This window comes from Anguilla anguilla, chromosome 5 (genome assembly GCF_013347855.1).
Source record: "Anguilla anguilla isolate fAngAng1 chromosome 5, fAngAng1.pri, whole genome shotgun sequence".
NCBI classification, from domain to species: Eukaryota; Metazoa; Chordata; class Actinopteri; order Anguilliformes; family Anguillidae; genus Anguilla; species Anguilla anguilla.
Window position 1 is genome coordinate 27087054 of NC_049205.1, and position 27656 is coordinate 27114709.

The following is a 27656-nucleotide window of genomic DNA, read 5'->3' on the forward strand; positions in this document are numbered from 1 at the left end:
CTGCGGTCGAAACGCACTGAGTTCCTCAAAAGGTTCCTAGTTCTGGGGTAAAGTTCCTTCGGTGGAATCGCGGCTTTTAAGTTTGAAAATCGGGAGAGACTACCGGAAATTATATTCCTTGTGGGACAAATTTCACATGATTGAAGAAGAACAGCCAAATATGGCCATACAAATTTGGTTGATCAAGTGGAGAAATTTATTAATGAAGACCCGGCAAATGTTTTCAATAACTAAATTTTGTTATCACTGCAGGATTATATGTGAAGATGAACTTTTTCGAGTTAATACTACCAATGACTTTTATGAACGCGTAGTTACGACTTTTGTTGTGAAATTTCCCGCTTTGAGTGGTTACCGGAAGTCATTGTCTTCACTCTTCTCTGCAGAAGAGTTTGCGAAAACCATTCTGTTGCAAAAAAAGTGGAGTCATTTCCAATATGGCGTCGCTTAATGACAGATCGGTGTGGGATGAGGTGGAGGTATGCTTCATTTGTGAAATTTACAAAATGATTACGTCTGAATAACCTTAGAAATATTAGAAAAGCCAATCATTGATTCAGGACAGCTCAATTATTAAATTTATTTCAATCTAACTAACGACGGGGAAATAGAACCTACCTTCCAAGCTAACTTTGTTAGCTAACGTTCTCTATCGTTTTTGTTCATAGTTAACGTTAATTATCGGTTAACTTTAGTCTGTATTAAATAGCAAATGTACGTCGTGTAAAGTGGTCATTCGTCTAATTTGCTACACTTCATAGGCATGTGTCGGTTGGCCGGTTATGTTCGTTTGTGCTGCAAATTAGCTATTGTTGTACGTTACACTGCGGCTCATTAGTTTAGAGAATGTATACTAGATCTAGCTGGTTGTTACTATTAACCAGCACGTCAGCATTTCGATTATATGACGTTTTTGTCTTTGACTAGATGGTTAGATAGCTGGGCAAAGAAAGGCCTGCCCAAGTGTTATGACGTTAGCAGTATGCATGCAAGTTTATTGTGCCTTTTCTTTACTGTGTACAACAGGATGGAATTGGTGAGGAAGTACTCAAAATGTCCACCGAAGAGATTATTCAGCGCACGCGTCTTCTGGACAGTGAAATCAAGGTTCGTCTTCTGCATTTACAAAATGTAAAAATATGATGACTAGTTATTTCATTTGGATGTCCCAATCCATGTCTTTTGTCTTACTATCTGCACCTAGTACAGTCACATTCAGACTCATCTAAAAATAGGTCTAATATCGGGAGAAAAGACAAAAACAATGATAGACAGGTTACAATTGTCATTTGACTTTTAAAAATTATTCAACAGCTAGTCTAGCCTACACAAAATATCACCCAGCTTGGTTTAAATTCAGTAAGACAATTTCAGGGTAGGCAAGATGAGCTTAAACAAATAATGCAGAAAACAACAACAACAAAAAATATTTAAAGGGATACGTACCTCACTTTGGTATAGCAGCCTAATTTTGTGGAGCCTACCCAATTTACATTGCCTGAATACGGGCAATATCAGATGCCCCTGCTGATCGCTAACTCCCGGTTGTCTGCTCTCAATTCACTCCCATTAATTTCCGGGACCTTGCCGAGATTTATAGTTTTAAGGCCCTAAGGGAGGACAAACATGTTTTGGTGATTTTCTCGGAATTCATATTTGGCTGTTTATTTTTCACACAGAAATGTCATAAATACTACAGTATCATCAAATAACAACATATAAATCGCCAAATCGCCAGAAAAGAACCGTTATTTGATTTTATACGAAAAATTGTCCGCTTCCCTTCGCATGTAATTACTCTCCTTGCGGGGAAACTCATCGTCTGTGCGACTTTTAGGGTGGAGGTTTTATTTATTTATTTATTTATTTATTTATTTATTTATTTATTTATTTATTTATTTGTTTATTTGTTTATTTGTTTATTTTTAAACATGAACCAATATTTAGGGGTATTTTTACAGTTAAACGTACAGAGATACTGTACCAATTTACTCCGACATATTGTTGTGGAATGCTACATTTAATTAAATGTGTAAATTAAAAATGTTATACCTGCGAAAAATTCTCAGTTTCAAACCAAGGCCCACAGTCTTCAAAATTCCTTTGCAGTTCTGGAGTCCCCTGCAAGTCCCCTTTTGAAATACTTTTGAGAGTCAATTACTAGACAGGCCTAATCACCCAATCAGTGCCCGACCTCACTAATGCTCTTCTGGCAGAATGGAAGCAAGTTCCTGCAGCGGTACTCCAACATCTAGCATAAAGACTTCCCAGGGCAGAGGTTGTTATAATGGCAAAGGGTGTACTAACTCCATAGTAATACTAATAATCTTTGATTAGATGTTGGATGTCTGATGTCAATATACTTTTGGGCATGTAGTGTATATTCAAAACAATGGTTTAACTATAAACGCAATCATTCACAAAGATATTGAGAAAAATAGGTCCTGTCGCCTTGTGTGAGTTAAATATGGAATGCCTCTTCTACTTTCGTTTACTTCCACCAAATGTCTTTCGCATGTGTACCTTCTTATTCTGGACAAATTTGTACATTGGACCCATGAAGTCTACTGTAGATTTTTTTTAACACAAAAAAGCTCTTGTACTCCAGTGTTATTTTGGGCCAGTCCCCATGAAGTGTCCAGATAAGAAGTTTTACTGTAGTTTGACTGTTCTGGCTGTTGAGCACCTATCCAGTCCTCTTATTTAGCTGGCTATAAGTGCATTTGACATCTTCTTTACCAAATTATATGAAATTTTGACAGGAACCCTCTGACAGCCTCCCTGCCACAGTCCTGAGTACACTCCCTCAATCCAAGATTCTTAAAGAACTTAAAATATGAAAATGCATAAATTGTGGAAAAGATTTTTGATCACGCCTTCTGATTAGAGCGTTGCTCTGGGTTTATCCAACTTGGATTCATTTTTAAATTTGATAATGTATATTTACAAGGTGCTCTTTAGGTAAAAAAAGGACAGGTGATGTCAAATTGCACATTGTATGAATTGTTTTGTGACAGGTCCTGTGATTGCAAAATGATAAAATTAGAAAAGTGCACATTGATTTATCTTTTAAGCATGTCTCTCTTTGTTTCAGTGTGGCAGGGGTATATTTGTTATGACAGCGCGTCTCAAATTGTCTTTCAATTTGTGCCAATGCTTGTGTGCAAACTCAAGATAATAAAAATGTAATTACAAATGTTGATTTATTTTACAGTTAGAATTTGAAACATGGCAGAAATATGGTTCCATATTTGTTTGCAAAAAGGCTTAACATTTTCATAAAAGAGAGTGCTTTGGTTTCCTTGAATTATGTTTGATCATACATTTTGGCTTCTTTAAGTGCCCACTGGAATGTTATAGTGATTCATTTGATGTGTTTGTTGCCTTTGAATGACAGTAGTGCTTGTGTTTATTCTTAGATCATGAAGAGTGAAGTTCTGAGAGTGACTCATGAACTTCAAGCAATGAAGGATAAAATCAAAGAAAACACTGAAAAGATCAAAGTTAACAAGACCCTGCCTTACTTGGTCTCCAATGTTATTGAGGTATGGAGCTGCTGTTAACTGTCTTGCCGTTGTTACATTACATTACAGGCATTTAGCAGACGCTCTTATCCAGAGCGACTTACACAACTTTTACATAGCATTTTACATTGTATCCATTTATACAGCTGGATATATACTGAAGCAATGCAGGTTAAGTACCTTACTCAAGGGTACAACGGCAGTGTCCTTACCCGGGAATCGAACCTGCGACCTTTCGGTTACAAGCCCAGTTCCTTACCCACTGTGCTACACTCCGTCCTAAACTCCGTTGTAAACCCACATTAGAACTAATGAGACAGTACATGATACAGATGACACAGACTCATTCTGGAAAAATGAATCGCACACCATATTTACAAATGATGTAGGAAGGGGGTAGGGCTGCACGATATATAGAATCACGGTTTGTTTTAAGAGTAATAAGATTAGCTGCCGCCTAGTAGCATACAGACAATCTTTCGTATTTATTTTCTTTAATCATACCTGATGCAGTAGTAAAAAATGATACATCAGAGGCCATGTGAAATGCTTCTGGGGAGAAAAACATCAGTGATATATATTGGGTGCTGATAAGCTGGTAGCAAGGACTTGCAGCTTCCATGCGATTAAAAAAAAAACACATCACATGCTGGAAGAAGTTGTACAACCTTTCTGCTAATTTGCTGTCTTATCAACATGCTGATTTGTTTTCCCCTGAAGCATTTTGCATGGCATATAATGTATGGATGTTTACTACCTCATCAAGTATGATTAAAGGAAGAAAAAAAACAAAAGATCAACTTTATGCCCTATGATGGCAGTTATTATTATTATGCATTAAAGAACTGATTTGATATATCATGCAGCTCTAGAAGGGGGTAAGCAGGACGGTGTATTTATGGCTGACTCTTAAATGTTGATGTGAAATAGGCTTTTGTATGTATGGACTTCCAGGAGCCTAATTGCCATTATCTATGAAAATATGGGTGAACGGGTAGATTTAAAGGCTAGAGATACAAAAATGCTCTGTTCTAACTACAGAATAATTATGCAAGATCCACATTGTCACTTCAATTTGTATTTTAAATTATTGAGATCTCCCATTATAGTATTATTGGTAGTACTGACCCTGCATTCACACAGTGTACAACTTGGGTGATGGGCTGCTGTAGTTTACCAGGCTGTGGCAGGGGCAATAACTTCCTGTCGTGTCCTTTTGGGGATCTTCTGCAGCTGCAAATTTTTAATGAAGAAAAAAGTTTTTCAGTTATGTTATGTCATCGATCATTATTTTTAGAGATGGATAGATTGCTAGCTAGTGCAAGAGCGATAAATTGCTAACTAATGAAAGAGAAAATAGATTGCTAGCTTGCTAGCGAGTGGGATAGATCTCTAACTAGCGAGATGATAGATGTATCACTAGGTAGCTTACGAGAGAGTTCACTTGCTGGTTTAGGTCCATAAAGAAGCTTCAATACTGTTTACATTTTGGTTTCGTAGACCACATAGAAATTATGATGACTTTGTTTTATTTGATTCAGATGAAACCTCAAAATGGTCAAAAATGTAGTTTTTAACATAAAGCCTTGTTTAATTGAAAATTATTATTTTGTTCGGGCCGACCAATTATTCACAAAATGATATATCAGTAGGAAAACAAGGAAGCATGGAACTAAATGGTTGTTGGTGGGCAATGCCAGCAAATATTTTTGCCTCAGTAATGGTCTACTGTTCTATGGCAACATCCGCTCAGTGGCTAGGGTCACTCAGTAACGTAGAAAATGATTTCCAGCAACTGGTTTGGGTCTCTCGCTTTATCTAGCTGACTCGACTGCCTGACTGGCTCATTATAACATGGCAAATGGTTGGTTCCCTTTTCCTATTTGTATCACTTCAGTAATGGTCTACTGTTCTATGGCAACATCCGCTCAGGGGCTAGGGTCACTCAGTTACGTAGAAAATGATTTCCAGCAACTGGTTTGAGTCTCTCGCTTTGTGAGCACTGGGTAAGTCTTGGCAAGTGAGGAACTGTACTGTTGAACTTGTTGTAGTTGCTGGATGTGGATCCAAATGACCAGGAGGAAGATGGTGCGAACATTGATTTGGATTCACAGCGTAAAGGGAAATGTGCTGTCATAAAAACTTCAACAAGACAGGTAAGATTTTTTTCAAAAATACTCAGTGCTAGATTTTAAAAAACTTTTTTTTTTTAATGATTTCAGTTGATAGATAGTAGGCTTTGTGCACACCACTTCTACATTGTGTTATACTGGATTATTTATGGTCTAATCTGTGGCAGAGGTGATTTGTAAATTGCACAGTTTACAGTACATTCTAAAACTGCCTTCTAAATATAAACAGTGTCATTATTATCTTATCTACCTTTAAAACCCCCTCCAGCAAAATTAAGTGGTTTCTATGAGGTTACCTGCCACATATTTGCCAGTGTGCAGTGCTGCTGCAAGTTGAGAAATACCACTGAATGGTTATGGTTGTGATATTGAAAAGTACTTAATAAACATTCAATTAATAATTTAATTTTTTTCTGCTTATGTACACCACACCACTTGCAACCCCTTGCTTGTTGTGTTTACTTGTGGCAGCTATTATCTGGAGCTTGCCTGGCCAGGTCACTGTTAGTTTTCTAACCAGTCTAGCAGCTGCCTAGTTAGATAGCTGGCAAACGTTTCCAGTGACTGCAAAATACAGTTGACTAATGCTACAAAAGACGAAAAAGGTACCAGCATTATCTAGCTGACTCGACTGCCTGACTGGCTCATTATAACATGGCAAATGGTGGGTTCCCTTTTCCTATTTGTATCATTTCAGTAATCTCTTGTTAATTTATTAATACCTGTTGAGAGGTTGCTTCTGAATCTACTGAATGTGAATTGTATGATCCCTGCTAGACATACTTTCTCCCAGTAATTGGTTTGGTGGATGCTGAGAAGTTGAAGCCAGGAGACCTTGTGGTAAGTACATATCGGTCTCAACATTTTCAGTGTAAAGAAACATTATTGATATACAAAGCATATACCATATCTTCATCTGAGGAAATACAGATCCTGAAATTTGTGCATCCCAAGTTATTGATATCAACATTATGCCATGTTTCACTGGTATTTTTTTCAGCAACAAAACTATTCCGAATACATACTAATATTTTCTTAAGTTCTTGATCAAATAGAGAACCGAAGTTGCCACATCACTGGCCGGGGTGCTCCGTTCCGGAAGAGAAATTTACCTATTCATTTTCCCATTGACTTTTCTTCTGTCGACTTGTTTAACAAAACAAGGGATTGTACTAGCTTTTCGTTGCCATAACATTACTACCTAACACTGAAACTGTCTAATTTGTGAAAGCAATACAAAATGTATCGTCATGTAACTAAAGGTAAAAGACTGTGGGCTATTTTTTTTGTGTGACAAACAAACTATATTAATGTCACGTTTAGCATTACGTCACTGATTGGACAGAGCTCGGTCAGTGGGAGCGGTTAACTATAGACAGGCTTATTGCAGCCAGTTATTTTACGTGCAGTTTGCTAACGTTACATTCCTTACATTTTTACAGGATCATTTAATTGTAAACATTTATTAGCTAGATAGAAGATGGTACAATGTTTTGCGCCAGATTGTCGGAATCAGTCATGTGTCCGTCCTGTCTGTTCATTGCATTTCCTTCGAATGTAAAAGAATAGCGACGATGGATTTAATTGTTAAGGTACGTTAGGGCGCACTAGTCCCAAATGAGCAATAGCGAATACAACCAAAATTTTAGCGATAAGACGAACTACTCTGGCTGAACAGACAAATCATTTCTTATTACAGCCACATTCTCACAGCAAACATATAAAAAGCAGTCTGTAAACAGGTTTAAAGTTGCTGGGGTGGTGTCATTGTTTTTTAGTTAGCTAAGTTGTAATGACTGATGTTAATTTCCAGAAAATGTGTATGTCGAAGATGGCAAAATAACAAATGTTAACTACGATGGTTGCCAGATTTATAATTTGTCAAAACCAGTACAACATGCACGCACACCTGGATGTGGGCCGTCAGAACCAAATTAATTACAAACGTACAGTATATTTTTTCATTCAGTTACTAAGACCGTACATTTTCTGGTTAGATAATTAAAATGATAATAAAAAAAATGTCGAAATAATTACAACCTGTAATGATTTGAAAGTCAGTATTCCAGTCAAAAACCGGGCATCTGTTAACCCTGATAATAGTCAGTCAACAATCTAGCTAACATACAAAGCAAATAGTGTAAGGTTAACTTAGGCAAAATACATGCTGACAGGATGTTCATGTTCAATCATGCTGACCTGTATACCGATCAATCATGAATAAAATAATTAAACTGGCCTAATCGCTATGACAAATGTGCTGTTCTGACTAAAAACAATGGTAAAAACGCACTTGCATCCGAAAGCAAGGGGTGATGATGTATAAACCGACGACCCGCTGTCAGTCCATACTGTGAGGAAATGTAGTTAATATAATTTGTGCATTTTCCATCCAAACTGCCCTGGGGAGTAACACCTTTGAGAGAAGGGGCATAGATGTAAAATATATAAAAAGTTCTGTAAGCATACTAAAACCAGCTCTTTATAATCACTGGTTGTTCCCTAATTCATTAGGGAAATTTTATTCTGGCACTGAACCTGGTGGAGTGGCGTCACACTTCAGCTCTCTATATGACCCTGCATTTCTTCAACTTGAGATATCTAATTTGTTCTTCCTTTAAAGTGGCAATCCTTTATTTTTTCATATAAAAAAAAACATATTTGATACCTTTTCACGCTGGCATATGTGTAGCAATGTCAATTCAATGTGTTTACGTTCTGAAATTTCTCCTCTATATGCTATTTTCCACTGGTGGTGTCAGGTGCAACAAAGGCGTTTTAAAATTGGTTTGATATGTTGTTTAATATGACCATGTCAAATGGTGTTGTTGGTTGTTTCTAAGCAGTCTGCGTTCTCCAGAATTCTTCATACCATTCATTACCTTCTAAGAAAAATAACCACTCAAGCTTCTAGTAATTCACTAGCTTCATTTCGATTGGAACTCTGGTATTTGGAGTATGGAAACAAACCTTTGTGACCACCAGTCGCCCCTGATGTTGCCATACCCACCAAAACTTAAAAATTAAGTATTGCCATTTGAAACTTTTGTTGTGCCAAAGAGAAAGATTTGTTAAAGCTAGAGATACTAACAGTTACCTGATTAACTGTTCATCCTTAACCCCTTTGCGCACAAGCCAAATCTGGCAAATCCTTGCCCATTTTGGGGGTACCCTATTTAAAGCTTTATAACTCCACATGTGAGCATTACAGAGACTTGAAAAATGGCTTAAATGAAGCAAGACATTTGTACCATGTGTATGATGAGTTTATATTCATAATTTAGGAAGAAATAAAGTGCCACAAATGCAATTGCCTAGGCAGAAAATCAAAAATGAATTTGCTCTTTTTTTAGTTTGCAATGAAATACTGAGATATTGCAAATATACAGCAGGTTAAACTATACATGTCCTGGATCAAAAACTCCTTGACCACAAATTTGTCAAATCCAAGGGTGGATATGCAGAACTACTAAAGGTCTATGAATTAAAAAGTACCCAGTGTCACCATATCTATCCAAAATGTCTAAATTATGCATTGCTTTTAATCATAACATAATCATGTATTTCACTACAAACCAACTGTTTTGACTCAAGAAACTCACTTTTGCATCAGGTGGGAATTACAAGCTTTCCATCAGGACAGTGGTCTAAAATATCTAGGGGTCCTGAAACTTATCCAAAATCTCTCCAATAATGAATAAAATGCTTTTGGTCCATTAAAAAGCATATAAATGTGCCCATTATGAAGGTTTAAAGGAGTAACATGGTGGTTGAACGTGACACTTCCCAGTTGTCTTTAGGCAACAACAAAACAAATGTGCATAATTTTTTTATTATTCAGTTATTTCAATGTACTTTAAAACTTATTTTTCTAAGCCTAAATTTCCCACTATAAAAGTTCACCTGAACCGTCTGGGCGTGGTAATGAGAACTGTCAGTTAGCTATGATTGGCAGACCGTGCCCCGTTACCATAGCTACCCCCATGATACGCGCTCTTTTTGGGGGACTGAATTTTCACAAGCTAGCTAGCTTAGTAGTATATCAAGTATCGATAGATAGCTAAGGTAAGGACGTTGACTTATATCCAATTATAATTTTTGCTATGTAGCTAGCCAAGTTAAGATAAAAGCACAAGTATAACGTCTTCATAAAAGCAAACTAGCTAGCTAACGTTATCGATAACATTGCCTTATGAAAGCAAACTACCTAGCTAGCTAACGTTAGCTAGCTAGCTAGCTAAATGAATATAACCAGAAATAATCTAATAGTCCTTAAAAGGCACTCTAATTTAAGTGAACCTAACGTTAGTCAAATATTTGCATCGTCTTGCCTGTAGGCCTGCGGCGCAAACTATGGGTCTCGAGTTATCCATGGGTTTACGGGGCGTGGAAAGGGGAGTGGTTACTGTGTTCGTGACGCACCAAGTTGACAACTTTCTCAACCGGTTGAAAATAGGACGATAAATTTAAAACTCATATTTCTCCAAAAATATAGAACGGACATATTTAATACTTTACTCATTGTGTTTCTTCAATGCCTCTTGTGCAAATAGCACATAAAACCGAGAAAGTGTGAAAATCACCATAGTACTCCTTTAATATGAGACATTAATAATCAGATTTAAAAATAATGCAAAAATATTATCACACAATGTGGTACAGTATTTAAATGTGTAATCATTAACTCTCATATGTTTTTCTGTACTCTATGGTATGCAATGTTTCTTGTATGTTCTGCGACGACATTAAAACAATAATCAACTGTCCACCATGTTTTGGCAATGTTCCAGTTCACATCACATTTGCATGTACACAAACCCTGCTGAAGCTACCAACGAATGCTTAAGTTACGGTGTGAAATATCCTCATTATAAAATTCTACTAACCTATTTGAAGACACTCAATTTCAAAAATAACATGCATTACTGAAATATTTTGAGTAGTAACACACATTGACAAAGAAATCTTATCTGTGTTCAGCAGATAGAGACAGAGACAGAGAAGCAATGCTGTCGTTCTCCTCTTCCGACTTACACAAAAAAACTATCAGCTCGGTCTATCAGCAAACATGGCTTAGCTAGGGCCAGAAGTCCTCAATAATAATATTTTACAAAATAAGACAAAACTGATCAATAACGTTTTGCCTGATGCAGTGTCTTTTACTGCTACCACAGAGTGAATTCATAAGGCGGCGATGATGATTCACAACTTTCGGTTACGCAGGTTTATAAAACGCTATTCAAAAAGTGAAATTAGGCATGTTATACGTTTTTAGAAGGCTTATACTGTCACCTTTTGGATGGATTAATTGTCAATAAAGCCAGATTGTACTACAAAGGGCGACATCGTGAACTTCGTGCGTGATATTATGCACAGCTATTTTGGAAGGTACCCAGGCATCACAAATGCACGTATATTTCACAAAGGGATTGTCCAAGACAATATGTGACCAGAGGGACATCTCTACACGTAAAACCAATAGTAAGGTTGTATATTCTTTCCATATTTAGTCACAAATATTGACAGTAGAATGAAATGGTACCATTTTTGAAAAATGTATCTTGTTTATTTCAGTGTTCAGTGAGCAGTGTTTTTCACAGCTGTACTGGCATACCTTTGGCTATTGTTGGCTGTATCTTGTTACAGCTATGACAGAATACAAATTTTTAGTGGTAAAACAATGTTTTTATGTATGCGCAGATAGACACTATTGTCCAACGTGTCATGCGCGGGGGGTGTAGTTAGATGAGGCGGCAGGGAGGGGGTGCTTGGTAAATGGATGGTCAGTGTGACATTGGTAGCACTGCAAAACTCCGTATTCGGCATAGTTGTCCTGAATCATCTACGAATGAAGCTAGAACACAGAGTTCGTGTTTTCAACTCATAGTTTGGGTGCAGGAGCACAGAATGTCTTGAGTTGAGCAATCTCAGGACGCCGGCGTCATGGGCGCTAGGTGTTGACGCCAACAAGTTTATTATTTTTGAGTCATATCAGACATCTCTCTTAATTTTATAATTATAATAATATTGGGCTTGCACCTATCTTTAAAACATCCATGTTTTCCAAGCCTGAAAGCTCTAAAACACTCCATTCTGAGTAAAAATGCAATAGGATTTTATTCCTATTCGCTCAATGTACAAAGCAAAGAAGGTGGGGCGTAAGGGGCACCCTTGTCTTGAGCCTCGTCCAATGAAAATACTTAGCGACAAGTCACCATTAACCTCTGTTCTGCCTGATGGGGAAGAATGCAGTGTCTTAAAGCATTGTATAGTGTTTCTCAAAGCCGAATCTGTTAAGAACCTGATATAAGAAATATCATCCCACTGAGTCAAATGCTTTCTCTGTATCTAAACTGACTAAAATAGCTGAGATTTTACTTTTTGCAATATGATGCATTATATGTAGCGTTCTTATATTATCCTGGGTTTGCCTTGATTTGATAAAACCTATTTGATGTAAATCTATCAATTCTGTCGTTTTTTGTTCTGTCCATTTAGCTATAATTGTATGAGGGATGGAAGTAGCAAAAGTTATTAATTAAATGCTGAATCGATTAAATTGCAATTAAATGTTGAATCAAATTAAATGCAATCAAATTAGATACAGTGGGATCCAAAATTATTGGCACCCTTGATAAATATGCACAAAAAATAGAGAAAAAAAAAGCTAAACTAAAAAATAATACAGATATTGACATAAGCTTTATTTTCCAACATGTGTTAACTAGTGTGCTTGATTAATGATTAATTGGAATCAACCAAAGTCTTAAATCTTTTAAATAAAAAAAATATTTCACCAAAAAACAGGTTCCACAATTATTGGCACCCCTGGTTTAATACTTTGTGAAAACACCCCTGGCAAAGATGACAGCCATGAGTCTTATACTATAATTTGTGATTAAGGTCAGAGAACACATTCGGAGGGATTTTTGACCATTGCTCCATGTAGAACTTTTCAGAATCATTGATATCTTTGGGTTTGTGCTTATGGACCCCCCCTCTTCAGTTCAGACCACATGTTTTTGATGGAATTTAAGTCTGGAGACTGAGATGGCCATTGGAAAACATGCGAGACGTGAGCCAGTTATTTGGGAATCATTGTTAGTAATGCCACTTCCAAGACCAAAGATGGAAGTTGATTTCTGTGTCTCTGGAGTTGATGATAAGCAGCCCTGTTTTAGAGTCTGATGCTGGAATTGAAGGTGCATGACTTTCAGTTATAGATTTTGCCTCATCAGCCACGATCACAAAAATTAACTTCATCCATGTACAACAGCCAACTGTTGATGGAGATACTAATACCCCAGATTTTGTACAATAAGATTACAATAAAATAATACTCTACCGTCAGAAAAATCTTGGTGATGTTCTCGCTTCAGGGTAAACCTCTAACCTCCAACATGGCACCTGACTGAGCCATCTATAAACGCTTATACTACAGTATCTCAAATGCCCCCATTACAGGGTTTTCCATAGGTTTTCAGAGGGCTTTAGCGCTCTCAGCTATATTTTGGAACAGCTTTTTTTTTTTTAATATATGAAAAAACGCTTTGACCAGTGATTTTCATCAGAAAAAGACAGCCTAACTTTGTTTAGTGAACACAGCCTAACTTTGTTTAGCTACCAAGCCACGTTAGATACTAACGTTAGTTCAATCGAGGTATCTTTATGTAACCTCAACTAACTAGCTTCGCTGGCTAACGTTGTCATAAAATTTTTCCCGACCGTGAAAACAGGATTACTTGCTTACAATTTTGACAGATGTGGCTAGTGGGTAAATCTATCACTGTTTCTGTCACAGCACTCTCGAAACAAGCTATTTGGAAGCGCTATCCTAAAATTTCTTTTTACCACGAAGAGTGCCTGACCCGCAACCGTAGTAATATGTTAACAGGGCGGCACAATTATATCGAGAAATACCATCTTTGGGGAAAAAAACACTATATTCTGTGAATGCATTTAACCTAACCTAACCTAATGCATAAAAACATAACACTCGTCAATCACCCCCTAATATTTATAGTGGCATCATAGCGCGGAGTGTTTAAAACTATAAAGCCACCTCTCCGTTTTTTTTTTTTTTTTTTTGTTTTTTGTCAGCGCATCACCGTTATTTTTACATTCATTCTGATATGTCGGCTAAATGCCTTTTTATGTTCGTTCGGCTTAAGGTGCTCCGCAAAATCACTTAGGCGCTGCGCCTAAGCCTTTCTATGGTAGGGAAAACCCTGCATTAGAGAATAGCGCAAACCTCCTGAGAGACACTCAATTTCATTGTCAGTGGTATGAATTCTTACAAAGCAGGCCACTATCCTGACACTGCCCAGGGCACGGAAACAATTGCTCAATACTGAAAGCTTTTTTAGTTATAAAAATATTACAAATTGTAAATAATTGAAATGTTATAAGCAGTGATACAGATATCTTCATCATGGTTTGTATTTATCCTGGCTAGACTTCATGCTTCCTCCTCTTCTGACCCACTCCTCAGATCATATCAGCAAGGCCAGATTTCAGTTTAGCCATGCTGATGAGTTTGAAAAATTAGTAAAATCTTCAAATAACCGAAGGTAAAAATCAATTACGTAATATTACAGTTGACAGCACAACATTGTTTTGAAGTGACAAGTCAAACTGTTGCGCGAGGCTCTCAATCTTTGTTATATAGCTCTTGGGAGACATGATACACTGTTGGAAAGCTTATACTTTCCTCTACTGGATAAAAGAGTTATCAATCAAACCTGATTGTACTGAAAAATGTTACAAAGGTATATACCGCAAGTGAGGCTTTTGTGCCTGGCAGTTGTGCAATCCATTTATTGATTGTGCAAGACTATAAATGACCACTGAATCTAGAAAGGGCATCTTTACGTGTAACTGATGGAAAGATTATATATTTATTTCATATGTATTCACTGATATTGATAGTAGAAAGATGTGGTATAACTACACAATAATTACTCTTTGTTTATTTTGGAATTTTTATAATCATGATAATCTACTGACTGCTAATACTCTGTGGAGTGTAACCGATTGTTTTCTCCTCATAATGGGAGCATAGCCTATTTATGCAGTCTGTATATGCAGTTCTTGAGCATAGATGGGTCTGCTTTGCAAAATCTTCAAGGTTCTCGAGGTGTTATTTGAAAGCAAATGCGAACGTGGTCCAGGAATCAGTTTAGCTCCTGTTGTGGATAGTTCCTGCCAGCATTTAGTTTCTGCAACCCAGTGGAAAAGGGGCTATAATTCACATGACAATTAACTTGTTGGTGCTGTCACCTAGCGGCTATGATGCCGACGACCTGAGATTGCTCAACTCAGACATACTGTGCTCCTGCAACTAAATTATTCAGTTGAAAACACAAACTTTGTGTTCTAGCTTTATTAGTAATGTTTCTGGACAACTATGCCGAAGACGGAGTTTCTAAGCGCCACTATGGTCGCGTTTGTTGTTCATTTACCAAGCACCCCCTTACTGAAGTCTCATCTGCAACTGCACCCCCCACACATGACACACTGGACAATAGTGTCTTATCTGGGCATACATAAAAACATTCTTTCATCACTAAAAATTTGCATTCCGTCATAGGAACAAGACACAGCCAACAATAGCAAAGGTATGCCAGTACAGCTGTGAAAATTGCTGCTCACTGAATACTGAAATAAACATTCATTCATATAGTTCATTTGGTAGGGACAATGCAAGTTAACATAGTACCACTTCAACTCGTCACAAACAAGTTGATGTAACTGATGTACTGCATAGAGAGACATGAGGAATTTTAGTAGAATTATACAGTTGAGGCCAAAAGTGTACATACACCTAGGCTAAAGATATTCAAACTCAGTTTTTCACAACTCCGCAAAATTCATGTTGCCATACTTTTCTTTTGGCAAGTCAATTAGGGCATCTACTGTGTTCACATCACATTTTAAAACAATCGATTACAGACAGATTTATTTCAGCTTTTGTTCACTATATCAGAATTCCAGTGGATCAAAAGTTTACATACACCAAATTGGCTGTCTCTTTAAACAGGTTGGAAGATTCCAGAAATTGAAGTAATGACTTTTTAGAGGCTTCTGATTGGCCAATTGTCATAATTAGGTTAATTGGCACCTGTTGTTGTATTTAATGGGCTACATTTAGAGCCACTGCCTTTTTGCCCAAGACCTCAGAAAAAAAGATGCTGGACCTCCACAAGTCCGGTTCCTCCTTAGGAACAACTGAAGGTACCATGAGCTGTACAAACAATTGTATGCAAATATAAAAATCTTGGGACCACACAGACACTGCATCGTTCAGGATGGAGGCACAAATTAACTTCCAGGGCTGAATGAACTGTGGTCCGAAAGGTTCAACTGAACCCCAAGACAACCACAAAGGAACTGGTATAGGAGTTGGAGGCATCAGGTACTAAAGTATCTACGTCCACTATTAAGAGAATCCTACATCGCCATGGCCTGAAAGGCTGTAGCGCAAGGATGAAGTCCCTACTCCAAGGACGGCATACAAAAGCCAGAATGAAGTTTGCAGTTGATCACTCAGACGAAGACCTAGTGTTTTCGAGGAGTTTTCTCTGGTCAGATGAAAAAAATTTGAATTGGTTGGCCATAATGATCAGCGCTATATATGGAGAGAAAGAATGTTGAGGCTTTTAATCCAAAGAACACCATCCCAGCTGTGAAGCATGGGGGTGGCGGAATCATGATGTGGGGGTGTTTTGCTGGAAAAGGGACTGGTACACTTCAGAAAATAGATGTCATCATGAGGTAGGTAGATTATCTAGAAATACTGAAGCAAGACTTAAAAACATTGGCTAGAAAGTTTAAACTTGGTTGCAACTGGGTCTTTCAGTAGAACAGTGATCTTAAGCATACCTCCGAGTTGTAACCAAATGACTTAAAGACAACAAAGTGTAAGTATTGGAGTGGCCATCACAAAGTCCTGACCTGAATCCCATAGAAAATTTGTGGACTGAACTGAGGAAGCCTGTCTGAGCAAAGTGGCCCACAAAACCTGACAGTTCTGTCAGGAGGAATGGGCAAAAATTCTGGCAAAGTATTGTGAGAAGCTTGTGGAAGGCTACCCCAAGCGTTTGATTCAAGTTAAGCAATTAAAAGGCAATGCCACCAAATACTACCCTAATTGACAACACAGGAAATGTTTGGTAACATGAAATGTGTGGAGTTGTGAAAAATTGAGTTTGAATGTCTTTAGCCTAGGTGTATGTAAAATTTGGCCTCAACTGTATTACGGAATTCTACTATCAATATCTGTGACTAAATATGAAATAAATATAAAATTTTACCATTAGTTTTACATGTAAAGATGTCCCTTTCATGGTTCAGTGGTCATTTAATATCTCCAGCAATTCGTTTTTTAAATATATGTTCATTTGACGCCTGGGTATCTTCAAAAATAGCTGTACGTAATACCATGCAGGTCCTTTACGGTGTTGTCGCCCTTTTCAGTACAACCTGGCTTGATTGAGAATAATAATTTATCCAGTAGATGGTCGTACAAGCTTTATAACGATGTACAATATGTCTAATTTTACTTTTGGAATAGCGTTTTATAAACCAGCGTTACCGAAAGTTGTGAATCATCATCATCCCCTTACGCATTCACTCTGAGGCACCAGTAAAAGACACTGCACCCGGCAAAACGTTATTGATGAGTTTTGTCATTTCTTGAAAAATGTTATTCTTGAGGACTTCTGCGCATGACTAAGGCATATGTTTGCTGATAGGCCAGAAAAGAGTATCAGCTGAGTCTAAGTCAGAAGAGGAGAACGGCAGCATTGATTTTCTGTCTCTTATCTACTGAACACATAAGATTTCTTGGTCGATTTGTGAGTGTTACTGCTCAAAATATTTCTGTTATATGTTATTTATGAAATTGTTTGTGAAATATACGCGCATTTGTCATGCCTGGGTACCTTACAAAATAGCTGTGCGCAATACCACACGTGTTGCTTACGGCGTTGTCGCCCTTTTTAGTACAGTCTGGCTTGATTGACAATTCATTTATTCAGTAGGTGAGAGTATAAGCTTTCTAACGATGTATAACATGTCTAATTTTGCTTTTGGAATAGCGTTTTTTATGTCAGCGTAACCGAAAATGTTCTTATCATCGCATTCACTTACGCATCCACTCTATGGTAGCAGTAAAAGACCCTGCACCTAACGAAACGTGGTAAACGATTTTTGCAAATTATTTGGAAAATACTATTATTATTGAGGACTTCTGGGCATAGCTAAGCCATATGTTTGCTGATAGACCTAGCTGACATCGTTTTCTGGAACAAAACAGAAATTAATAGAACAGTATCATTGATTTACTGTCTTTGTCTCCATCTACTGAACATAGATACGATTTCATCATTGCTATGTAAGTATTACTGCTCAAAATACTTCGGTTATACGTTATTTTTGAAATTGAGTGTCTTTAAATAGGTTAGTGGTATTACATAATATTGATATTTCACACTGTAATATAAGTGTTAGTAGTGTCATAGTTTTTGTGAAGCATGCAACAGTGATGACGTGAGAGTTGGAACATTTCCAAAACGTGGTGGACGGTTGAAAATTGTTTTTGTCGTCCCATCCCTATACAAGAAAACATACGAGAGTACAGAGTATAGAAATACATACAAGAGTTAATTATTACACATTTAGATACTGTACCGCATTGTGACAATATTTTTTTAGGGCTGTCAATCGATTAAAATATTTAACCTTGATTAATCGCATGATTGTCCACAGTTAATCACGATTAATCGCAAATTAATCGCACATTTTTTATCTGTTCAAAATGTACCTTAAAGTGATATTTTTCAAGTGTTTAATACTCTTATCAACATGGGAGTGGACAAATATGCTTACTTTATGCAAATGTCTATATTATAGGAAATCAATTAACAACCCAAAACAATGACAAATATTGTCCAGAAACCTTCAAAAGTACTGCATTTAGCATAACAAAATATGCTCAAATCATAACATGGCAAACCCAAGCCCAACAGGCAACAACAGATGGGCATATTGACCTGCTAAATTTAACATTACTTAGTAATATGAGTACTCACACAATGTAGTGTGTCCAACTTTATGCTTATGCTTAGGTTCACTAAAACATCCTGTTTTTTTAAGCATTAACACAAAATGATGGACCTCAATGCATCGCAACAACAGACACATTGTACAACAGGTGGTCAGCTAAATTTTCCATTACTCAAAGATAATTTCCTGGATCCCTCGCACTTCTAAAGCAAATCACACAACGCAATTGTGTCCAACCTCACACAGGGAAAAAAGCTCACAAAAACATCCCCTTCTACTATGTGGGATCAAAACAGGATGATACAAAATAAAACAAACAATAAATAAAGTGAGGAGGAAACAGTGGAAAAGGGAGTATAATACCGAACTAGGACTCAAACTAGGATATTGCTCTTAGGCTATACTTCCATTTCTTTGGATACAACAGTTAGGCTACTATTCTATTTATTTGCACCGGACCAGTTGCTTTAACATTCAAGCCTGTTTACATTGTCGGACGACAGGGCAGCTCCCTTCTTCTGAACCATATGTCCAGACAATAAAAAACTGCGTTCACACTGTTTTTTGAAAACATGGATTCCCACAGAAAACGCTGCTTTATTTTATTGTTAAGGAGTGTATTAAATGATTAAATAGAGCGAAACCGCAAAACTAGTTAGGCTGCAGTAGTACTGAAATGTAAATATGCTATCACTGTCAGGTATTTCGTTATATCATTTGTAGCATTTATTTCTGAGCAAAATAATGTTTTCTAGCTAAGCTGGCGAGCGAAAAAAGTTGCTGATGGATATCGTAACTTTTAAATTTCACATATTGCTATAATGAATGGGAAACATAAATGATACTAACGCATATCATATAATCACACACCCAAATGAAAATGCATGAAAAGCCTAAATATACCATTTTTCTTTCTGACCACGAACTACAAATGCCGCCATTTATCTTAATGTGACATCACCAATCAGGAAGTTGGAAAAGTCGGAGCTCAGATATGATGCTCGAATTGCCAACCTATAATTCCGAGGTCTACGACCGTTCAGTTGCTTTTTTCACAAGTCGGACCTCGTTTTTTACTATTTCTGAGTTGTCTTGAACGCAGCATAAGGGTCGGGCAAACGTTCATCATAACAGAATGTGCGTTAACGTACGTTAAAAAAATTTGTGGCATTAAAACGAATTTGCGTTAGCGCGTTATCGTGTTAACTTTGACAGCCCTATATTTTTTGCATTATTTTTTAATCTGATAGCAATGTTTCATCTTAAACCTTCATCAGGGGCACATTTATATGCTTTATAATGGACAAAACATTTTATTCATTTTTGAAGAGATTTTGGATACATTTCTGGAGATATTTTAGACCACTGTACTGATGGAAAGCTTGTAATTCCCACTTAAAAATTATGCAACAGTGAGTTTCTTGAGTCACAACAGTTGATATGTAGTGAAATACATGATACGTGTTGTGATTTACAGCAATACATAATTTAGACTTTTTGGATAGATTTGGAGATGCTGGGTACAATGCTTAGTTTTTGCTTCATAAATCTGTAGTAGTTCTGCAGATTTTAGATTTTATGTACTTGTGGTCAAGAAGTTTATGATCCAGCACATGTATAGTTTAACCTCCTGTATATATGCATTCTCTCAGTATTTCATAGCAAACTAAAAAAGAGCAAATTCATTTTAGATTTTTTGTCTAGACAATTGCATTTGTGGCACTTTATTTGTTCCAAAATTATAAATATAAACTAATCTGCGTTAGTATTGTAAATGGTACAAATGTCTTGCTTCATTTAAGCCATTTTCCAAGTCTCTCTGGTGTTCACATCTGGAGTTATAAAGCTTTAAATAGGGTACCCCCTAAATGGGCAAGGATTGGCAAGATTTGGCATGTGCGCTAAGGGATTAAATTGATTAGTAGTATTTTATAATGAGGATATTTCACACTATAACGTAAGCATTTGTTGATAGCTCAGTCGGCAGTTCAACAGGTTTTGTATTTAATGCACCGGATGTGACGTGAGTTGGGACATCTCCAAAACATGGTGAACGGTTGAATATTGTCGTCCCATCCACATAGAAGAAAACATTGCTTACTGTAGAGTTCAGAAAATCATACGAGAGTTAATGATTACTCATTTAGGTACTGTACCACATTGTGTGATAATGTTTTTGCATTATTTTATAATCTGATATCAGTGTTTAATCTTAAACCTTAATAAGGGACACATTTATATGCGTTATAATAGGAAAAAGCATTTTATTCATTTTTGAAGAGATTTTGGATATTTTTCTGGACCTCTAGATATTTTAGACCATTGTACTGATGGAAAGTGTAATTTCCACTTGACTTGTAGTAAAATACACAATTAAGTTGTGATTTACAGCAATGCATAATTTAGAGATTTTGGATAGATTTGGAGGTACTGGGTACAGTTTTCTTTTTGCTTCATAGATAGATTTAGTAGTTTTGCATAGCCAACCATAGATTTTACGCACTTGTGGTCAAGGATTTTTTTTAAATCCAGGAGTTTAACCTGTTTTATGTATGGGATCTCTCAGTATTTCATTGCAAACTAAAAGAGAGCAAATTCATTTGAGATTTTTTGCCTAGTCAATTGCATTTGTGGCACATTATTTCTTTCAAGATTATGAATATGCAGTGCCTTTGGAAAGTATTCATACCACTTAACTTTTTCCTCATTTTGTTACATTACAGCCTTATTCTAATATTGATTGAATTCATTTTTGTTCTTAACAATCTACACACAATACCCCATAATGACTACTCAAAAACAGGTTTTTAGAAATTTTTGCAAATTTATTAACAATAAAAAACTGAAATATCACATTTACATAAGTATTCACACCCTTTGCTATGACACTCAAAATAATTGAGCTCGGGTGCATCCTGTTTCCATTGATCATACTTGATATGTTTCTACAACTTGTTTGGAGTCCACCTGTGGTAAATGTAATAGATTGAACATGATTTGGAAAGGCACACACTTGTCTATATAAGGTCCCACAGTTGACAGTGCATGTCAGGGCAAAAACCAAGCCTGAAATCGAAGGAATTGTCCATCGACCTCCAAGACTGTATTGTGTCGAGGTACAGATCTGGGGAAAGGTACTAAAAAATTTCTACAGCATTGAAGGTGCTGAAGCACATCATTGGAAGAACGGAAGAAGTTTGGAACCACCAGGACTCTTCTTAGAGCTGGCTGCCCGGCCAAACTGAGCAATCAGGGGAGAAGGGACTTAGTCAGGGAGGAGACCAATAACCCGTTGGCCACCCTGACAGAGCTCCAGAGTTCCTCTGTGGAGATGGGAGAACCTTCCAGACGGACAACCATCTTTGCAGCTCTCCACCAATTAGGTGTTTATGGTAGAGTGGCCAGACGGAAACCACTCCTCAGTAAACGGCACATGACAGCCTGCTTGCAGTTTGCCAGAAGGCATCTAAAGTATTCTCAGACCATGAGAAACAAGATTCTCTGGTCTAATGAAACCAAGATTGAAGGTTTACCTTCCAACAGGACAACTGGCACACAGCCAAGACAATGCAGGAGTGGCTTCGGGACAAGTCCTTGAGTGGGCCAGCCAGAGCCCGGACTTGAACTTGATCGAACATCTCTTGAGAGAACTGAAAATATTTGTGCAACAAAGCTCCCTATCCAACCTGACAGAGCTTGAGAGGATCTGCAGAGAAGAATGGGCGAAATACCCCAAATACAGGTGTGTACTGAGCTTGTAGCATCATACCCAAGAAGACTCGAGGCTGTAATCGCTCCCAAAGGTGCCTCAACAAAGTAAACGGTCTGAATACTTATGTTAATGTGATATTTCAGTTCTTTATATGTAGTAAATTTGCAAATATTTCCAAAAACCTGTTTTCGCTTTGTCAATATGGGGTATTGTGTGTAGACTGATGAGAATAAAAATGAATTTAATCCATTTTATAATCAGGCTCTAATGTAACTAAATGTGGGAAAAAAGTGAAGGGGTCTGAATATTTTTCGAAGGCACTAAACCTAAGTTAGTTGGTGTTGTAAATGGTACAAATGTCTTGCTTCATTTAAGCCATTTCTCAAGTCTCAGTGATGCTCACATCTGGAGTTTCAAAGCTTTATATAAGGTACCTCCTAAATAGGCTACGATTGAGCAGATTTGGCATGTGCGCAAAGGGGTGAAAGAGATAATGAATATAAGGAAAAAATAACCTTGGAGCTTTATTGTGTGGCTGTGTTAAGTTCTGTCTGCGTTCCATGTGCCTATGTGAGGTCAGAGTGTAAACAATTTAATATTTTTATGCTTTGAGAGTGTGTGGTTATAGATATTTCTGTGAGGAATTCTGAAAAGTTGTAACACTCTTGGTGGTTTGCCCTGCCTACCTGTAATTTTTGCATTCATACCTTCCCAGTACTAGGGGTCCGTGCTATACCTTATGATACAGTACACTATTCCAGACACGTGCGCACACGCCCACACACCCAGCTGTTTCACAGCATATTTTCTTACTATAATCTTCATTGTAAATACAATTATGTTTTGCATAAAACAACATGTAATTATTCTTAAACACTAGGTTGCTTCCTCTTGAGTGTAGGAGTGTCCTTAACACTTAAAAATTCACAGTGTATGTGTGAAACAAAGGATAATGGATCTGCGTATGGCAGGCATACCCTGTATGCACAAAATGCCCACTTAAAATGTTTATAGTTATATTCTTTCTGTGTCATTTTTGTTTTTTTTGGTTTATTTGTGTCCTCAGGGGGTGAACAAGGACTCTTACCTAATCCTGGAGACTCTGCCCACAGAGTATGACTCCCGGGTAAAGGCCATGGAGGTGGATGAACGTCCCACTGAGCAATACAGCGACATTGGGGGCTTGGACAAACAGATTCAGGAGGTGAGATACTGAAGCACACACAGACAAAATATTCATTGCATTCTGTTATGCGATATCCAAAATGTATTGGTCCATTACAAAATCTAGGTGCTGTTGCTAAAAAGTATGCTACTGGCAAGACATGTGACACAGTCTATAGGGTGGCTAACTCGAGCCATATACAAGTCTCCCAGATAGATGAGTGTGGCTTGATCCCTTTCACCACATCTTCCATGTTTCAATCCTTTCTGTCTCTCACCATCTCTTATTTCTCCTTGTTTGAATCAAGCAAAAAAAAAAAAAAAAAGAAAACAAGCAGTGCGGACTGTCAACTCTCCTTTTTATATAAAAACATGTTGTCCCCCACCAATGATGCTGTGTCGTCATGCAAGTTAATTAGGGTGGGGGGAAATTACTTGATGCCTAATGTTGGTTGTATGAATGGACTTAAAAGTCTGGCAAACTGAAATTAATGAAGTCTTTGCTGATGTGTAGTTAACTTGCACTGGTGCTTTTACCCAAGCCTCTGGCTTGTGTAACGTACATAGATACATTTGTGTATAGGTGAGTGCCTGGGGTGCAGATATCCTGAGTTCTGTGTGTGTGTTTGGACCCTAAAACTGCTAGGTGTGTGGCAGTAAGATTTCAAGAGGAATGCCTGGTCAAAATGAATGCCATTTATTGTACAGTGTGTTCAATAATTGCGATTGCAGGTATGCCATCCCTCCAAGTTACGCCTTGGCGGGGCGGCATGCCCCATACCGATACAGCACCGAGACCTTGCTACTTTTCAGGGTTCCCTCCAGAAATAACCGCAATGACCACAGACTCTTTCTTTTGAACTTTTTATTTATTGAATTTTTTCACAAAATAGACAGTGATGCAATTTGAACACATAATTCAACCCATGCCCCCCCCCCCCCCCACCCCCCCCCCCCCCCATTTCCCATTACTGGTACATAAACAACGCAAGATGATAACCACCAAAACAAATAAAAAGACGTATACAGAAATGAATACAGAGATATGTACTAAGTACCACAGGGCATATTAACAGGACCCTCCAGAAAAATAGACCTAAAAATTATATATATAAAAAAAAAATATTAAAAGATGCACACAGGAATACAAAGAAAGTTAATAAACTTAGAAATAAATGTAACAACAGTTCTGGAAAAAAGAGCGACCATTAAAATTGGATTGAACTGCAACCACTTCTTGTCTAGGCATGACTCCTCAATCATCTAGGTCAGCTGCTTCCACAAAGTCAATCAAGTTATGCCATATTCCCTCAAATACATTAGGCCTCTGCCTCAAATTGTACATTATTCTCTCATTGGGAATACAAGAAGTTAGTTCGCTGAGCCAGAGAGAGGGCGGTGGTGGGTGCTCATCCTTCCATTTAAGGGCTATGCATTTATTAGCTGTTGCCAAAGCTATTCTTATAAATCTTATTTTGTTACCCTGCACTGGCAATATCGATGTATCCCCTAATAGAGCTAGCCTTGGTTCAGGTGGGATGTTTATTTTAGTTATCGTGGACATGCTTCTTAATATGTTTTCCCAGTAGCTAGATAATTGTGAACAAGACCAGAACATATGAATAAGGGAGTCAACTTCAGATTTACACCTTGGACAGTATTGAGAGATTGTTTGGTTTATACTGTGCAGTCTTTCCGGGGTGTAGTAGACTCTATGTATCAGATTGAACTGAGTCAATGTGTGTTTATTATTAAAAAAAATCTTCATCAAAGTTGTGATCTAGGTCACCCTCCCATTTTCCCCTCACCTTATGCCCCTCCTTTTCTAGTAGATGATTAATGCCAGCGTAGGTGTAAGATACAAACCCTTTAATTTATTTTTTGCTACTCAGCATATTATTTAATGGTTGTTTTGTGATCGGTAAAGTTTACCCCCTTGTTCTGTTAAAATATAGTGTCTGAGTTGCAGGAATTTGTCTCCCGTCAAGGCCATACTTAGCAGTAAGTTCTTTAAATGATTCTAAGACCCCTTCCTTGTATAGATCCCCAAATGTCTTGATGCCCTTCCTAAACCATACTTGAGTAAGCCCGTCTCTTATAGCCTTAGGCAAGAGAGGGTTTGTGTGTAACAGAGTAAGGTCATAGATGGGTTGAATACTTCCACTTTTTACTTCAGACCATATTTTGTAAGTGTGTTTTATGAATGGGTTCGTTGTCAGTGTTTGTAGTTGTTTGAAGAAAGGTACATATGGGACTGAAGCTAGAGACATAGAGTTGAGATCATGCCGTTCTGTTTGCAACCAAATAGTTGTACTGGCTGTTGTACATCTGCTTGCCATACCCAAACTGCCCGAGATTGTGCTGCCCAGTAGAAGGTTTGATAGTTAGGAAGTTTTAGGCCCCCTTCCTGATGGTTTTTTCCTCCATATGAACCTTGACATGCTTGAATTCAATTGTTTAAAGAAATATTTTGGTACAACGGTAGGTAGCATTTGGAACAGGTAGAGGAGTAGTATATTCATTTTAATACAGTTAATTCGACCTATTAAAGACCCAGGGATTAAAGTTCTCCGTCGCTACGACGGATTTCCGTCAACTGGACTCCAGAGAGGCCATATATGAGATCAGTGTGGATCTGAAGGGAAAAAAAAGCGAGGGGAGCGAGGGGAGGGGGATGTTACGGGACTTAGGAATCGCACTACCAGGTGATAGGTAGCTGATTTGTATAGGCATACAATCTACTTGGATGTCGGTATAATTATATACACTCACCGGCCACTTTATTAGGTACAAGTTGGTAGTACCGGGCTAGCCTACTGACGGTGCTGGAAGACTGGGCAGAGGCTACTAATTAAAGCCACAAACTGAAAATCATACACTTCCTTTTTTGACAATATAACAATAATATGTATAACGAAACAATCGGAGATGATAATATAGCCCCACAGTGTACTGAAGCAGGCTAATCAATTAATCACGTCTCAATGGACGCACATTCAACTTTAGTCTACACACAAGCCGACGTTAAATTAACACCAAAATATACATTTATAAAATACCCCAAAACCCCCAAATTATGAGAGTCTTAATGTCCAGCAAGCAATAGAAATAGTTTAAATACGAATATATTTAATCAAGATTACAATCAAAGTCAAGGTTTGTGACGAAGAAGGAGCGAGAAGCCGCCATTCAAAAAGGCAATTTCACCACTCCCGACGAATGAGAAGAAAGCAATCCTTTTGCAACCACCCACATCTTCCGACCGAGAATAACCCACAAGGAAAATTTACTCCAGCAGCTAAGAATCGTGACAGTTTGCAATTAGATGAGCCCGAACGCTGTGTTCACCTGCATGCGCACGCTAATTTCCCCTCATCCCTAGCACTTGGCCTGTGAGGATGTCCTATTCGTGGCACTGTCATGCAAAATAAGATATAAACACTAAGGTTGAACCGAATACTCTGATGAAACGAGTATCCGGTAGGGATAATGTACTATTTACGAGCACGAGTACCATCCGAGTAAAATGTGTCAATATCCGTACTTGTGATAGGCCAGCCACACACAGAGCTGCTCCTCTACACAAAGTTCACTGCTGCTGCGCCACACAACACAATCTTGCCATCATCACAGCTGCTCTGTCCACAGCGATCTATTATCTATTGTCATACATTCTCAATAAAATAAAGTTTGCAATTCTCAGATTCGGATCAACACATTATTCTCACCATAACTAAACACACATTTACTAGACATTCACACGTAAGCACATATTACTGATTACGAACGGACATTTCTAGCTTCTAGCTTGCTACAGTAGGGCTAACTAGCCAGTTAACTAGCTGCTACAGTGGGCTAACTAGCCAGTTAGCTAGCGACTACATGATATAAGCATGTACTTGTATTTCCTAACATTTAGCAATCTCATACACACACTCTACTAGCATCATTGACATCCTAGCATTCTTATACATCCATTGTACTAATGCAATATCACTTGTGCAAATTTAGACGTCGTCGCTCACCTGAAATCGCAAGACATACAGTACATCGTGGTTA

General features: G+C 37.7%; 1 protein-coding gene across 1 annotated transcript in view; it reads left to right on the forward strand.

The window, feature by feature from the left end:
- The first annotated feature begins 337 nt into the window (after nucleotides 1-337).
- Nucleotides 338-27656, forward strand: part of psmc3 (proteasome 26S subunit, ATPase 3) — a 77686-nt gene continuing 50367 nt past the window's right edge. The window contains exons 1-6 of the mRNA XM_035418649.1: nucleotides 338-479; nucleotides 1027-1107; nucleotides 3420-3545; nucleotides 5576-5680; nucleotides 6434-6496; nucleotides 23500-23637. Of these exons, the coding sequence (XP_035274540.1) occupies nucleotides 438-479; nucleotides 1027-1107; nucleotides 3420-3545; nucleotides 5576-5680; nucleotides 6434-6496; nucleotides 23500-23637 (555 nt within the window). The 5' untranslated portion in view covers nucleotides 338-437. The remainder of the gene's footprint in view (nucleotides 480-1026; nucleotides 1108-3419; nucleotides 3546-5575; nucleotides 5681-6433; nucleotides 6497-23499; nucleotides 23638-27656) is intronic.